Below are 16,234 nucleotides of genomic sequence, written 5' to 3' on the forward strand. Positions count from 1 at the left end.
GCTCCCATTACACCCTCAGGTCTTAATAGTCCCATCAAACCGTTAAACCGTTAGTCTTATTGGAGATGTCCGAAATTACGATAGGCCTACTGGCCTAATGGTTCCATTAGGATTGGCTCTGATGGAGTTTTCGATCGGGAATATTCAGCAAGAATATATCATTGTGAAGTAGCGCAATAAAATATATTTTTTGTCCTTAGGTCGCTCATCACACACCATAGCTGCGAGCTTCTCACAGCCCTACCATAATGGTTCTTGTTTTTCGTATTCAATAGCACCTTTATTCTTTCTGTTTACATTGCAACTTTGACATGCATAGCTATATATCTCATACTAATTTTCTTCTTGCAGCCACCAAGCTCCAGTCGCCCGTAGCAGTCCTTGCCCGAGGCAGTCCGACATCGTCAGGCTTCTTCAAGCAAATTCCGGAGCAATATTAATGCCGTGTTTTTTTTCTTTACCGCAGACATGCTGTGTACGTCTTGCTTGCATAAACGTGTACCGCACAATAAAATACTTAATGTGACAAAAACATCCGAAGCTCCGTCGTTTTTCTGTAACTCGCACTGCATTCCGACAAACGCGAAACAAAAACAGCGAAAGGGAGAAACAGGGAACAACAACAGAGGACAGGAAGCAGAGCAGAAAGAAGGAAAGTAGTGAGAGAGAAACGCCCGCCACGTCATTCTACGTCATTGGCGACATAATCAAAAAAGAAAATAGGGTGGCTAGTCCTCAGTCATTGGTCCAGCTCCGGAAGTCACGTGAGTTTTCCGCTAGAATAGGTTTCTCTTGCAGCTTCGCACCCCAGGTGACGCGGCGTGTTGGCAGTGTGGCTGTTGTGGTCGACAGGTTCAGACGTGTCCGCGTGGGCGCGCCATGGGTTATGAAAGATGTCTGGGGGAGTGGCGGTGAAAAAAGCATGGAAGGAAACACAGGAGCGGCTGTTTCGAATAAATTTCCGTGGGACCCCTCTGGCGGTCGCTCCTGTCAAAACTGCCATTACTTCCTGTCCACTCCGTGATCCTCTCTAAAGTTTCGGTTTAGCAACGCTGTGTTGCTCGCGCAGCTTTCCGTGCTTCTATGCCCTTCCAAAGTCATTTACTCATAAAATGTGAGCACCATTGCGGAAACAACGTTTTGTTAGCATGTTCTTACCGCGGTTGCGGCTGTCGTTTAACAAAAAGCAGCTCTGTCACTGGAATAACGTTTCATTCGTAAGTACGTACTTGATCGGTTGTTCCGTACCCCCGTCTGTGAGAGAGTCATCTCGAATCGTTCGTTTGGAAGCCGGCGCTGTGCTACAGCTCCAGATTAATTTGATTTCCTCCATTGTTGTACAAGTTTGATTACTGGCATGCTTTACGAACACAGGGAGGACAGCCTGTCCGACTCTATCAGTGCCCTGCTTTCCCCAAGTGTAGCTTAGGTGTCACGCGTACACGCTACACAAGCAATTTTACGTCGTTGGGATGCGCACATGTTGCAAGATAAAAAAAATATATATATGTAGGAACATGTTTTCAGTCTTCAATCACTCGGAGTCCAGCAGCTCAAGACGGGCTTAACTTTCATCCAATGTCGCGTTCATAAGCGGACGCTCTGAATAGTAAATAATATTGCCATGGTCACAGTGAAAAGAAAAAAAGTACAAGAAAAGTAACTAAAAATCATAGGCTGGCATCCTCACGCTATGAAGGAGTATAGTCATGTGTTGATGTCATGGAGTGGTAAGTGAGGGATGCACCCTCGAGATCGAATTTGCGCTTTCTTTCCATGCTCTCGAGTAGTATTTAGAGCATTACAGGGAATGGAGTCATCGAAATACAAAAGCAAAAAAATGAAAAGTCACTCAAATGTCATCGCATAACAGGAATAGCCATTACCCGAATTCAATACCGGACGATAAATTCGTTTCCGTTTCTGTTCCCGGTAATGGAGGACCGTGGTATGCGTTTCCGTTTCCGTTATCGTTACCATCTCCAATTTCGGTAATATACCGTTTCTGTTCCCGTTATCGTTACCGTTACCCTTCCCTGATCAAAGACACCATAATACACGGATAAGACGGTAAACGGCGCACGCACTTGCCTCCCAACGAAAGACACCGCCGACACGGCGTCCGCAGTTCAAATTTCAAATGAAACCGCCGAGGGAGTTACGCATACGCAGCACGCAGGCGAGGAAGCGCGAAGTGCCGTTTTCAAATACCGCCAACCAATCCGTATACGCTTGTGGCGTCAGACCAATAGAGAGGCACGGATTGCTCCGTGCGCAGTAACACGCACGCATTTTGATACAGATTTTGCGAGAGCTGTGGGGCACTGGCGCGGCTTTCATCACAATGCACATATCTGAACTGCAAGACAACCATTACTCCCGTCATCTGCTTTAGTGCGCATGCTCTTGGGGTCGCGTGAGCGGTCACATGGTAGACAAGAGCATCCCAGAATGCAATGCGAAGGCTGGCACGCCCGCCCCAATGGCAGAAAGTTTGAAGGGTCGCTTTTCTGTTTCCTTCCTCCATGGAAAAAAAGGCTGAGGCTGCGAGACGGCGTCGCCAGGCTGAATCAAAGGAAGCCCGAAAGGCTCGTTTGGCTGGGACGCTGTCTTGTGTTAGCGCTGTGTACGGTCGTGTGAATGGTTGTGTAGCGCTTGTGCAAGGGCGTTCCCATAGGGTTTTCAAGTTTTAATGCCAATGCGTTTGCGTCGGATCCACCAATGGATCGACCCTGATTTTTATTTTTATTTTTACGGAATGCAGGAAACATGCTGTGCGAAGCATTTTGCCAATGGTCGAAAGAGGCGAGATCCGGGCATCGAGCGTGGGTTCCACTGGTTGCTGGAACACATCACGACGCATTACGTGCAGCTGGGAGAGCGAGTTCGTGGTGAGAGGGAAAGGCAAGCTGCTCTAGACGAAGAGGACAGGCAACAACGCTTACAACGAGTACAGAAGGCTCGAGAGGAAAGGTAACAAACATGGCTACCTTGTGCTTGTGAGACGATGCTCGTCATTAAAGCTCAGCTACGCCGATTTTCGAGTGTTACAGAATGGAATGGTGCTCACACGATGTGTTCATAAGGGAACACTGATTATGTATGCAAAACAGTTATCCCAAACTCCTCGCGGTTTTCCGAAAAAGTGAATTTTTAGTTTCACTGACATCCCGTCTTGTGGCCCGCAAACCCTGTGTCGACGACACATTCGTGGTCTGCCCGCGCTCCGGCTTGGCATGACTTTTGGCTCGGTTTCTTCCGCCAAGCCGGCCAGTTTCTCCTGCCGAGCCAGTACAGACTTCCTGGTGTGATTCGTGTTCTGTGCTGCGTGCCGAGAATGCGTGAGCGTTTTGCTCCCGTGTGCAAGAACACTGCAGCATGCAGTTCCAATGTTTCAAACCACAATTTTCCGAAAGGTGAAAGAGAAATCTATTGACTGCAACAATCGGTTACAACTCCGACTGGGTGCCACCTTCGAAAGCAGTGATCTGTTCATCTGGCTCATACGAATGTTACGGAAGCAATGCGCAACTTGTTTCACAAGAAGCCGAAGATGTCTCGTCCGGGATGCCGGGCCAACCTTATCTGCAGCAGGAGTTTGCAGGGGCAGGACTAGGCAGCAGATAAAGGTAAGACGCGTAATGTTAGACAAGTCAGTCATGCGGTGCAAATTACATCACGTAGAAGAGAAAGATACGCTATCTGTCAGTTACTGCTTCATCCTTTGAGATTACGCCCCAGCGGGTGTATTCTCAGTACAGATTTGGAATTGCCTTATTTGTTAAATGATTTCGCAGGCATTCTGGCACCACCGAAAAGCTTGCACTCCACGTGTCAACTATCACCGTCTGGGTTTCAATCTGAAGGCTGTCACCAGTGCCAACCAGATGCCCCTTCAAAGTTCATCTGTTTTTGTTGACGGAACAGTGACACCTGGTACTGAGACATTTCATTTTCTGATTAATCAAGTGCATTCCACCACTTGTGCTCGACTTCTCGTGTTCGTATACCCTTGCTGTTGCTCGCTAGCTTAGAGCAACCATGCCTGAGGTGCCAGCGCTTTCAGAGTACATTTAAGCAGTATCATCGTATCATATGCACGGCAGCACATCTTGTGTATTTTGAGTAAGGTATAAATTCAATGTTCGCTCAGCTGTTGTATTTTGGTCACAAATAAGGTGTTCTTCCAGAGCGCTCAAGGGCAGTTTAAGCAGTTTCATGTGTGCAACAGCACATACTTTTTCTCAGTTTTGACTAAGGTAAATCGAAATCTTCCAGTTGATGTCTTTCGGTCATAAATTATGTTTTTCGAGACATTCAAACATCATCATGTGTGCAACAGTACATACTTTTTCTCAGGTGCAGCAGAAGCTTGTCTTGCATTCAAGTGGTATCATGTATACAAAAACTAGTTTTATGCCTTTCTGTAGCTGCTGTACTAATATTGTGAGTACAGAGACATTCCTGCATAGCATATCGGAGCATCTTGTGTGCTATTGTTGGTATGATCTGCAGCAGTATATTGATAATGTTAATTATTCAATGACTTTAGCTAACATTTACATTCTTACTTCCAGGTAAACCTGTCACGCAGATGCCCTACCCCTTGGTATGCATAGTTCAAGATTGTACCGAAACAATCCACCTGGAGCATTATTCTTCAATTGGCAGTGGCATTACTATCACAACACACCACATACTTCATGTGTATGGTGCGTGTACAATGCATCAAACCTATTCTCATGTACAGTCCAGCTGGTACGCAACTACAACATGAAACAACTGACACAGAGACCGTAAAGTCATGCCTTTTCCTCCACGCCTCGGGTTTCATGTTATTATCCTCACATGCAGCTCAATTCGCCTGTGCTGTGCAGCATGAGCAAAAGCATATATTGTTTGTGGTCACATGACACGGAACATAAATACAGTGAAACCTTCCTATGTTGGACACCCGCAGTGCAGCCGAAGCGTCTCCTACGTATAGAGGTGTCCGAGTTACAGAATATGACGGCAACAAAAAATGGAAGAGATCACAGCTGTGAGAAATGTCCCCCTTCTTCAATTTAAGGTCCTTAGTGGTACCTGGTGGTGGTGCCTGGTAGTGGTACCTCTATACCCACTCTTCACTGATAATTATTACTGATTTTACTATATTCAATTCCGTTCAGATTCTACTCAATGGCATTACATCCGGAGCTTTTCGAGCAGCAAGGACTTTTCTCTGAAGCGTCAGCCTACTTCTCATAGCTTTGGTGCAGTGCTCGTTCAAAGGCTCTAGACAAACTGAAGACAAGTGCTCACGTAAAGAATTACAATGTAGACTGACAGCACTTGTTTTTGGACTTGAAAAACTAAAACAACAAAATGCTGAGACCAGAATAGGGGAAAAAAGGGGCAAAAGTCAAGGCCACTGGCTCATTTTGGGCCTTTTTGGTGCAAAGATGGGCCGACATTGAGGTAATTTGGCCAGGGTTTTGTCTGACTTTGCAGGGAAAACCCTATCCTACTTCCAAGATAGGGAGGTGTCCGACATAGAGAATTTCGTCCCCATGTAGTTTCAATGGGAGCCTGCCCGTGAAATGAAATCATGGGGAGTTGTCCGAGGTAGGGAGGTGTCCGACTTTGGAGGTTTTACTGTACTACAGAGCATTCTACATCATGTAATCTAACAGTTGTTCACGTTTGGATATTTTAACCATGGAATTTACCCTGCATGCACGATACGATGTCCAAACACTAACAACTGCTAGAGAGCAGCATGTACTGTTTCCGTATAGCACTTATGGCGTGCGTCCTGTGATCGGAAACAGTGGTGTGTTTTTTCTGCTACAACCAGTAAACTACAGTAAAGATTTAGAAATACTGTGTCATACCATAAAGCACTATGGGAAATGTCAGTTTGAAAAACTGGAGAAGACTGTCATTAGAATGGGGGACATGTTCTACAGTGAAATTTCTTACAGTATGTGCTGTACCACGTAATGCACTGCAGGCCTACCACAGTATGGTAACGCGCTGAATACTGATTTGCTCAAAAAAGGAATGTGTACGTTTCTTGTACTAACTTCCCATTATGCAAAGTAGTAGAAAAATGTTCTCAGCCAATGGGGAGGGAGAGGACATCATTCTGGAGTCTCGTTGACCTACAGTGTGTCGTGTGTGAATGTCATTTTGAAGAGTGTAGGTGGTACAAGACTGTGTTCCCACATTCTTGGCAGTGTTGACTAATAACCATAATAAAGTAGAGGGTACATTTGTTGCTTCATATATTTGTGTCATGGCAAAGCATGTAGAGATACATCTTCCTCAATATGCAGGTGACAAAACTGCTTTTTATGCCTAAACTATGACAAATAGTTGTGTGTTCAGCACCACTAATCATGTGCCGGCCTCCATGACATGTCTGTGACATTCCAAAGTGATTAACATGTCCCATATATGTGTGCAATGCTGAAGATGACTGTGTACCTTCCATGGATTCTTGATTCAAGAAAAGTACTGTGTGATTTGCTAACAGTGCCTGGCTGTACCTTCACAATTCTACATAAAAATATGTAAAGTTTGCCGAAGGAAACATCATGAAGGTCCATAGCGAAAAACCCTGAGACGAGGGATAGGAAGGGACATACACAATGTCTCAACATAGCGTGTTTATGTCCCTTCTTGTATCTCCTCTTCAGGTCTCGCCATTATGGACGCTATCACCAGCTCGCTTGCTGTTGAACCGTTCTTTCAACGATAAGGGTCACTTTCATGGACTGGATGGCAGCCAACATGCTGTCAATAAAAAGAATAATGGAAGGAGCTCAATATGATCCTTAGGCTGTGTGTGGTCATTGCTTTCTGACAAATGGTGACTTAGAATTTCAGGACAGTGCTTGCAGTGGTAGTATTCTTGTGTTCTCACCCTTGACGCCCATTGTGTGTCATGGGTCACCCGTAATCTGCTAATATGCACATAGCTCAAACAAAGTATATTTGTATTTCTTTGAATACAGTTGGTACAGCACATTGTTTTTTACATGTTCTTTGGAAAATATAAATAAATTCTCTACTCTGCAAGTCTCCTGTCAGCTCTACAGAGCAGCTTCGAATTTCACTAGAAGCCACGTGTGAAGCCTAGACCAAACTAGTGGTGAAGGTCCATATAGGTCATAGATAGATACTATTATTATTATTAGATCATATGTCAGGCTTAGGTCCAGGTTGGTAGCAACGCATTTGAATCTTATTAAAAATTGGTGCAGGAGGCGACCAACATAACTAAATACACCAACTGCCTCTCACAAATTTTGTGGTGTTATACTTTTGAAACAACATTAATATTCCGCAGTGGTCTTTTCTCTTTTGTTCCTTTTAACCTAGAAATATTAGGTCTTCGGCATCACCAGCCTTAGTTGCTGAGCATGGAGTTATTTACGTTGAGCACTGCAGTTTCATATTTGTTTCTCTGGACAAGCAAGCCCGCTTCCCCATTCTGATAAGAGTCTTTCAGCTTTGACAGGGCATTTGTGGACAAGGAAAACATTTGGACTATTGTGTATTTTGCTATGAAGTGCACCGTACCAGGCAGAGGACACCATCCACCATTTCCACTAAGGTTATTAAATTTGTGATAAAGTACATGTACCTTTTGTCACTGACTAATTTGGTGGCAAAGTTACTTGAGTGGCAGTTGTGCAATTTTAAGCACATGTTTAAAAAAATAGGATATGGGAAGTGCTGACTTGGTGAACATGTGGAGTACCCAATATAATAATTGGGGGTTTACGTCGCGAGACAACTGAGTGTGGAATACACAGCACAGTGTAATGTTCCTTATTCTGGCAATGTTAGCATGGTTCAAGAAGTGGGAAATGTTGCACTACCCTTAATAACATCTGTTGGGCCCAGCAAACAGGATACACATACCCTGATTTGAAGACACTATGCCTAACTCAAAAGCAATATGAGATCGACCCGTACGTGTTTATTTGCGAAACTATTATGAATGAAATATGGCCTGTGTGGTATAGAACAATGCGCACACTCAAGTAAACATGCAAAAAATATGTATAAGGGCTCTCGACCTACATGCCGCGATGCGCTCTACGAGATAAACAACACACTACAAAACTACATCCAACAGTTTTTGTGCGGGGCAACTCTAATGAGCACTTTTATATAACCGACGAATGGTTCAACGAATGCAGTTCGAGTGGTCACGATACATTCCTACGTCGTTCATTGCAGTCGCGCTATGATGCTGCACAATATATGTATCTCGTGTAACAAGCCAGGCAATCGCACGATGTGCATGGGCAGAAATACGGCCTTCTTTCTTTGAAGACCAGTCCTCTGCAGGTGTGTGCTCAAACGATCACAAAGTCTCACGTTGTTGCTCAATCGCTCCCATTCCTGCACTTGTAGTAAAAGCAGCAAACGGGTTGATGTGAATGGCAGCTGAACGGTTGAACTGCGAAGTTCTCGAGCACATAATCACAATTTCACGCTGAAAATGATGTTGAGGTGAGTTCACGGTTGTTGTTTCCATCGTTCAATAGTTCTCGGGATTACCTCGGACGAAACGCTCATCGTAGCCGGCGGCCATAACTGGATTTCCTCGCAAACGGGAGAAGACGCCAGGGAAGTCAGAGAAAGCCTCAGCCCTCAGCTTTCATCCAATCCATCCAATCAGACGCACGATTATCTATCTACGTAGATGGAGCAGGTTTATCCCATCTACGTCACAAAAATGGCTGCGCGCATGGCTTGTTTTGGTTTCTTTGATGAATTAATTTTCGTAATAGGAAGACAAAATTGAGAAACGAAGGTGTGTATCGGGGGCAGTTGGATGTGCTCGTTCTGAATATCACAGCCGTTTCAACACAACGGGAAATCGGCGTAGCTGACCTTTCAGGTGAACTATGCCGACATTCGTCAGGAAATGCGCATAAGTAAGTTTAATTATCGAGGAATAGTGTCAGTACCGTATTAAGGATGTATTATATAAAGAGAAACGGATACAAACATGTTGGAAACACACACACACACATACATTGGATGGTAATGGGGTGGGCGATTCACCGCCGCTGAGGCGGTACACTGCCCTATTTCGCGTTGGGGGAGGATGAAGGGATGATGATGGGGCTTTCAAAGAGCCGTCGCCAGACCGTTAAAACTAAAGAGAGTTAAAAACTAAAGAAAATTTTCAAGGAGCAAGATCGCTCTGCTCAGTCATCAAGTGTGTATCACGATGTATCGCGAGATAGACATTTACAGAGCAACAAATACGGATATACCGGTGGCGACTTGACAACCTGTGGAGCAGCTTTCGTCTGGTACGCAACCCTAAGGGTGAGGACATCTAGATTCAACATTTCAGCAATACAGATATTATACAGCCATAAACTAACCATGTGGATTCAGATAGTACTGTACTGATGTCTGTGTTTCTTAATTAAATATCCGTTTAACTAAGATGATACCGTCTCAAGAAAAAATAATAATGATATGATGCAGCACGTTGCGGAAGTATAGGTATAAAAAACCATAAAGGTATAAAGAAACAGAAGGTATAGCAGCCTCATCTATACCGTGAAAGGCATAGCGTGGTGATCTATATATTCCTGGTACCGGATATAAACGCGTGGTGATGAGGTATAAATATGGTACGTTAGCCCTCCTTTATACCTCTTCTATACCCTCCAAAGGTATATATCTGAAGCAGAAGGTATAAAAGAGGTATAAGAGCACATTATTATACCTTATTTATACCTTTTTTTTCTAACAGTGATATATACATCCACAAAAACTTGTTAGTGTAACGATAATCCAGTATGCACGCTTGGCCGTGTGCTGTTGTGGTGGTAAACCTACAGTTCTTGTATGTTTGTGGCCGTGTCTTCTCTTCAGATCAATTTACTTATAAATTTGTGTGATAAGAGCTCGAAACGCGTACGTCACAGCTCGAAATACTAGAATACTAAGCCGGGCTCTATTCTCTGAGTCACCGGCCTGGCCGGGCCGCATAAAAACATGAAGGTCCGGGCCATGAAGGTCCATTTTTCAATGCGCCCGGGCCCGGTCGGCCCGGAAAAGTCTGGCCGAGCAGGGCTCTATATGCAAGGCACTACTCGTATGTATGTCCTAAACGATCCTTGATGATCTGCTCCTGAGACTGGTACAGGTCCCGACAAAAGTTTACGGAACACGCAAGCGGTGTATTTTCTCCTCGGTACGACACCCTAGCGGCAAGCGGAAGCTGGCGAAATCAAGCCAGTTCACTGCCTCAGAGGGGTGGACGACTGCGCTCTTAGCGACACACAGCGGTAGTTTCGGCAGGCTCCAACAGCTCCCCATAGAGCCCATAGTTGGAGATAATTCACACAACACTGGGCACACGACCAATGAAATTGCGACGTGGTGGATATTATGCACAACCAGTCGGCCAATCAGGAGCCTCCATGTCTGGCTGGCTTTTCGGTCGGTCCTGGCTACCATCGACTTCTACTGGATTTCAGGCCTGCCGCCGTTGCTCGGTATTCAAAATAACTAAAGCGATTTTGGGGTAAAATAAAGATTTATTTGATACAAAGCACTAATTCAAAGATATCTGATACATGGGTGCACTGTGCGTACAAAGCCCACCGCGTTGCTGACACACTGGGACAAAGTTCGAACATGAAGCAGAACGAACACACCGTTCAACTCCTAATACCGAGCCAGTCTCATGAGTGCTTACCATTTCATGATGAGCATCTTCTTTCGCTGCCTGCGGTGTATCCATTGTAGCGAAGCGAAAAGCGCTTGTGTGGCACGTAATCCTGTCTTTGTTGTCAGTCCTCGAAGTCCAACGGCGCTCGAACTTGTTCTTCACGCTCCAACTCATGAAGCATTCCGGTACCGCAGTTGACAAATTGTTCGTGGGATAACAGTTGTGTCCAGAAACAGCACAACACGCGTAGACTCACAAGGACGAACCAATAAACCCGCGAACATATTTCTGCAAACTGTTCTGTCGATTGACACCACCGAACACAGGAGGACGACATGCCGGCCATGCTATTTCGAAACTATGCTGAAACGGCCGAGACGCTGTACGCACATGCGCGCTACAAAATGCGATTTCAAAACGTTCTCGACCAATCGGAGCGCACGCACAGTCTAGGCCAATGGGCTTGCAACATGGTGTATGGGCGCAGTGGTACATACTCTACAGCCCCGTCCTCGGGTACCTGAGGAGGACTGGTTTCGGTATGATTACTGTTGTATGTGCCGCGAAGTGAGTTGGACTTAACTGTAGTGCTCGTCAACAACTCGTGACTCACGTCAGTTGTTTATCAATCAATCAATTATCAATGTCAGCGTCAATTGTTTATCAGCTCGTCACGCGTCGTCCATAATAAAGCAACTGTTTACCAGATACCTTTCTTTCTCTTGTCTACATATCATGGCTTTCCAATAAAAGCAATACACCGTAAAGTGTTGACACTATGATTCATCCTTGTTATCACCATGATAGCGGCGAGCTCCCTGTCTCAACAATCGGTGAATCACGTGTTGTTGGCAAGCACAACAGTAAAATACAACTCACTTTGCGGGGACATACAACAGTAGTCATACCGAAACTACCGCTGTGTGTCGCTAAGAGCGCAGTCGTCCACCCCTCTGAGGCAGTGAACTGGCCTGATTTCGCCAGCTTCCGCTTGCCGCTAGGGTGTCGTACCGAGGAGAAAATACACCGCTCACGTGTTCCGTAACCTTTTGTCGGGACCTGTACCCTTTTTACTTTCGCGTATCAGTGAGCTACTGAAACAGAAACAGCCGTCGAATCCAGCTGGCAGAGTAAATGCCAGGGAAAGATGAAGAAAAACGAAGTAGATATAAGCCTGGGGGAGCAACCCAACTACTGCGCAGCACAATGTACAATGTAATGTAGGTGGAAGGCCTTGAACAGACCCGTGAAACTAAAGAATATTGATAAGACATACCGTCCACCCCCAAGCAGCACAATGTACTGAAAGTCGAGTGCAATAGGGGTGGATGGGTAGGTGGAAGGCCTTGAACAGACGCCTGAAACTAAAGAACATTGGTAAGACACATATCGTCTACCCCTATTGCACTCGGCTTTCAGTACATCGTGCTGCTTGGGAAGGCTACTCTCACTCTGTCGTTATCTACAGTTGTTACCAGAGGGAGGCAGATATAATCCTGCCATACAGGGTGTTTATTTTCATACTTTTCTATGGCAATGAGTTAGATACTGCCAGGCCAGAGAGCATGTAACTACAAAGTGAATAAAATCCATTAACTGGCTCTTTAATTAGGGAATTTGGGGCAAGAGCGAGATAGCAGAACGGAAGGCAATCCTCAATGAAAGCTATTCGATCTTTTAAAAATCCAGGAAATAGTGCGCGCCGTGAGTATCCATAGCTGAATTTTGGTATGCAAATGAGCCGAAACCAAAAAAGCGCGTCTCAAGAGCGCATCGTCTACGCCGTCGGAGGCTTATCTGTGCCGGAAAGCGGTTTACCTATCCAGCCGATCGGCACCTACTTAAAGGGGCCGTAAACAGGCCACCAACTATTTCAGAAATAATGATACCCCATGAAAGAACGCAGATGATAATACCCAAGTATACATTTCGTTCGGCTCGTGCCAGCTCAGTGACCCATATAACTGCTCTACAAGATTAGTAACCATCGAGCCTCTCTCCGCCACGCATACGTCACATGGCTACGTAGCGTTTTGATGTCCAATCGGGGGGCCACTTGACGTTTCAAATTACCAGCCAATAAACATACCTCATTATCAGCTGTGAGTCGGAGCGCTCAGTTTGTTTGTGTGAAACTACATTTTGCGCTCCGTGGTTCCGAAATTCAACGTCATGACATCTTCAACATCTCCGGCTGGCGCGAATGTCAACAGTTAGACTGCTATCACATGACGCGATTTGAACCCGGGTTCCTCGCAGTCACGACGTGATATGGCCAGAACGTTATCCACTCTACCACGCGAGCAGGTGACGCGATGCCACATGCCACGCGATGGTCACGCGATCTTTGGAGTTAGAAGTTATCACACCCGTTGAAACACAAGATAGATCATCTCAGTGTGGAAGCAATGGATCACTAAATCGGTAGAAGACGTACGTACGTCATCGTGACATTGCCTGGCTTCTCTTCTGTTTTGCTCAACTTTTGCTGTGATTTATCATGCGGCGAATGTAAGAGGTTTCCTGAAGATGAGGTTTGCTAAACTTCCAAGTCTCCGCGCAGACCGCCATAACGCCGAAACATGTGGGGATCACGTGACTGGGCAACTAGATGGGCGTGGTATTGCCAGGAGCGACAGCTAGAGGGGTCCCTCGGCCCTCCGATCTTATAGCCCTCTCCTTAGTTTCTTACCTCCATGGTCGACTGCCTAGCTGTCTAACCGGAAGTGCCGCCATGTTAAGTCTCGTTCCAAATCTCGCCAAGTCCGCTATTCAGTCGGCTACCGCCTAGTGCGCATCGATGTAGTCTAGTTATACGTCTGACCATCTGACAGCCGGGATGGAGACTCGCGTTGACGGTACCAGCGTGCCCGCTGTTTCTGCTGGCTTTAAATGTAAAGTTGCACATAGTGGTATGTTTTTTAAAACTGCGTAGAGAGTTGCAACTCATGTTTAGTTGTGAAGGTGACAGTTTATGCACGATGTCCTACAAACTTAGCGCATTAGAGTCCTGCTGCGCTTGCGCCGTACGCATCTCTTGCGTGAGCAACGAGATGGCGCCACAGGCGCCTCGGCTAGGCAAGCCTGTTCCAATAGTGACAAGCAAAGGGATCTACTCAGCTGCCTAGTCAGGCGGCTTCGCGGGCGCGAGGTATTGGAACGCACCCTAAGATTCCGGAACTGTAGTCCCGGATATTCATTCGCGCTCGTGGTGTGCTGAGTGATACTGCCCAGAAAACGTAGTGCGCGTATCATACCTAAATTAAACGCTTTTTTTTTTCAGTTTGAGACTGTAACTGTTTAGATTTTGAATAGAAGAGGATTCACGTTCATCTAGTCCAATTCTGCATGGAACACTTGGTCGTAATTGGTGAGGAAAGCGCTACGTTAAAATGGGACGTAAAGTTAGATCTATCGGGCGGAGATAAATGCGAAAGAGTGCAGCGAATATTTCATCCGTATGCAAGCGCCATTTGTTTTTGAGCGTTAGTGATTGCAAGGAGTTTTCACTGCCTAAGTTGCAGTAATATAACACAAAGAAATGCGCACCTTGTGTACCTTTTTACGGCCCCTTTAAATCATGTTCATCGAGCCAAATCACGTGGCCCCCTGACGTCAAAATGAGCGATGTGCTCCCTGCGTTCCTGGTCGCCGCGGTTTCGGTTTCGGCTGATTTGCGTATCAAAATTTGGGGATGGATATTTTAACGCACGTGCGTGTTTAAGAATTTGTTAGACGTGGGATGACTGTCAACGAGGATAGTCTTTCATTCCGCTATCTCGCTTTTGTTCGAAATCACACAATTAAAGAGTTACTTAATGAATATTTATGTAATTAGTTATCTTGTTGTTGCATCCTTTCCTCGAGAGGATATCCGCCTGGCTGTATAACTCAATTGCAAAGACGACATCCGTGCTGCACTCATAGCTTTTTTTATAAAAAAAATCCATAAATGATAAAAATAAACACACTGTGTAATCCTGTAATATGATAAATATGACGTAAACAACCAGAATTAGACGTGGCCGATTACAAACATGGACGACTGGAGGTCCAATTTCGTGTCCTGTTTCATTTCATAATAAATATGTCCTGGTGGCCACACATTGCTGCAAGTAACTACTTTGCAACCATCCTAAGGTAGTTCCAGTAGAACTTCAACTATACTACCAATCACTGGATAAATCATTATTCAGTCCCAGTTCCATTCCAGTTACGCCTGAAGTGTGATGACTGCAACGTAACAATCCTTTCATTTGTTTGAAGGCCTCCTCCCCAAGGCTTATGATTGTCCCGGTACACTGAATGTTGATATTCAACTTACATTCACATGCTTTGTTACAGGGAACGAGCGAAGGGCATAATAAACAAAGACACCATCGAACACAGGGATGACAGCAATGGCAACGTCATTGAAAAGGAAGTCTTGGGCAGTGTACCACAGGAGATACGTGACCACGAGGCCATTACGGACGAGGTACGGCGCACTTGTGTGGCAGCGTCCACGAACAGGTCTTCCGAATTACACGAAGTACACGTCAGGAATACTGCTCTAAGAATCTTACCTACTGCTCTCGCATCTGGCAGAACATATTCGTGCGATTTTCGCATTAGATCAATGGCTATTCAGAGTACAAGTTTGGAGTCTACGTAGGCAAGAGCACATGCATAATCGAGCGGCATACGTTGCACGGTATAGCACACTGTTATATCCCTGCTATGTTCCTTTAATAACCCTGGGCAATTTCCCTATTGTTCAAGTTACTTGAATTTGGTGTGACAAAAAGGCCGCAGCTATGAACCTCCTCCCACACTCGAGGAAGCCGATTGTCCTCTAGCCCTCCTCCCGTGCCCTGCATGTTTCATTTCATTTATTTTTTATTTCCAAAGGAAATGTGGGCCAGGTACAAAAGTGACTAAGATCCCTGACGAGGAACCTGGTCCTCAACAAGCAGTCGCAGCGATTTTAACAACATAGCAATAGACTACAAAACAACATACATTTTGGACAGTTTAAACAGCACTGGTGATTAATACCAACAACTTTTAACATCAACAGAACAATTGTACTAGTAATAGTTCCAGTCATTCTTTTAATGAATTACTCTACAGGGGTCAGTATATCTGCATTCAATAACTCTTCCATCAGTGTTCTTTTGTATACAGGTAATGTTAGAAAAGACGTAAATAAGTGGCTCATAGTATTGCAACAGTTTGGTAGCAAATAGTCAGTCGCCTGCATGCCATAGTTCGTACGACTATAAAGGTAGACAGATAAATTCAGCTTTCGTAGTGGGTAGCGTTCAAGGTAGCGTTCATAATTTTATACTTTATTCCAAATAAAGCAACTTCTGTTAATTTCCCTTTCTGAAATCCGAATTGAGATTCCGTGATTATGTTATGCTGATGCAAGAAAGATACCAGCCTCTTTACTAATATGGGGAGAATAAAGATTGGTCGATAATGATTTTTGTCTCCTCCTTTACTTAGTATAATTACTTTTGCTCTTTTTAGTTCATCAGCGAAGACACTGGT

General features: G+C 45.1%; 1 protein-coding gene and 1 long non-coding RNA gene across 2 annotated transcripts in view; both read left to right on the forward strand.

Moving 5' to 3' along the window:
- Window positions 1–16,234, forward strand: part of LOC135390142 (ADP-ribosylation factor-like protein 13B) — a 288,978-nt gene that overhangs the window by 271,150 nt on the left and 1,594 nt on the right. The window contains exons 5-6 of the mRNA XM_064620132.1: window positions 2,765–2,973; window positions 15,044–15,176. Of these exons, the coding sequence (XP_064476202.1) occupies window positions 2,765–2,973; window positions 15,044–15,176 (342 nt within the window). The remainder of the gene's footprint in view (window positions 1–2,764; window positions 2,974–15,043; window positions 15,177–16,234) is intronic.
- Window positions 3,321–7,060, forward strand: LOC135390141 (uncharacterized). Its single transcript, XR_010421729.1, has 3 exons — window positions 3,321–3,629; window positions 3,798–3,936; window positions 4,578–7,060. It is a non-coding gene; the product is annotated as an uncharacterized LOC135390141 (long non-coding RNA).

The sequence above is a fragment of the Ornithodoros turicata genome, chromosome 3, assembly GCF_037126465.1.
Source record: "Ornithodoros turicata isolate Travis chromosome 3, ASM3712646v1, whole genome shotgun sequence".
NCBI lineage: Eukaryota > Metazoa > Arthropoda > Arachnida > Ixodida > Argasidae > Ornithodoros > Ornithodoros turicata.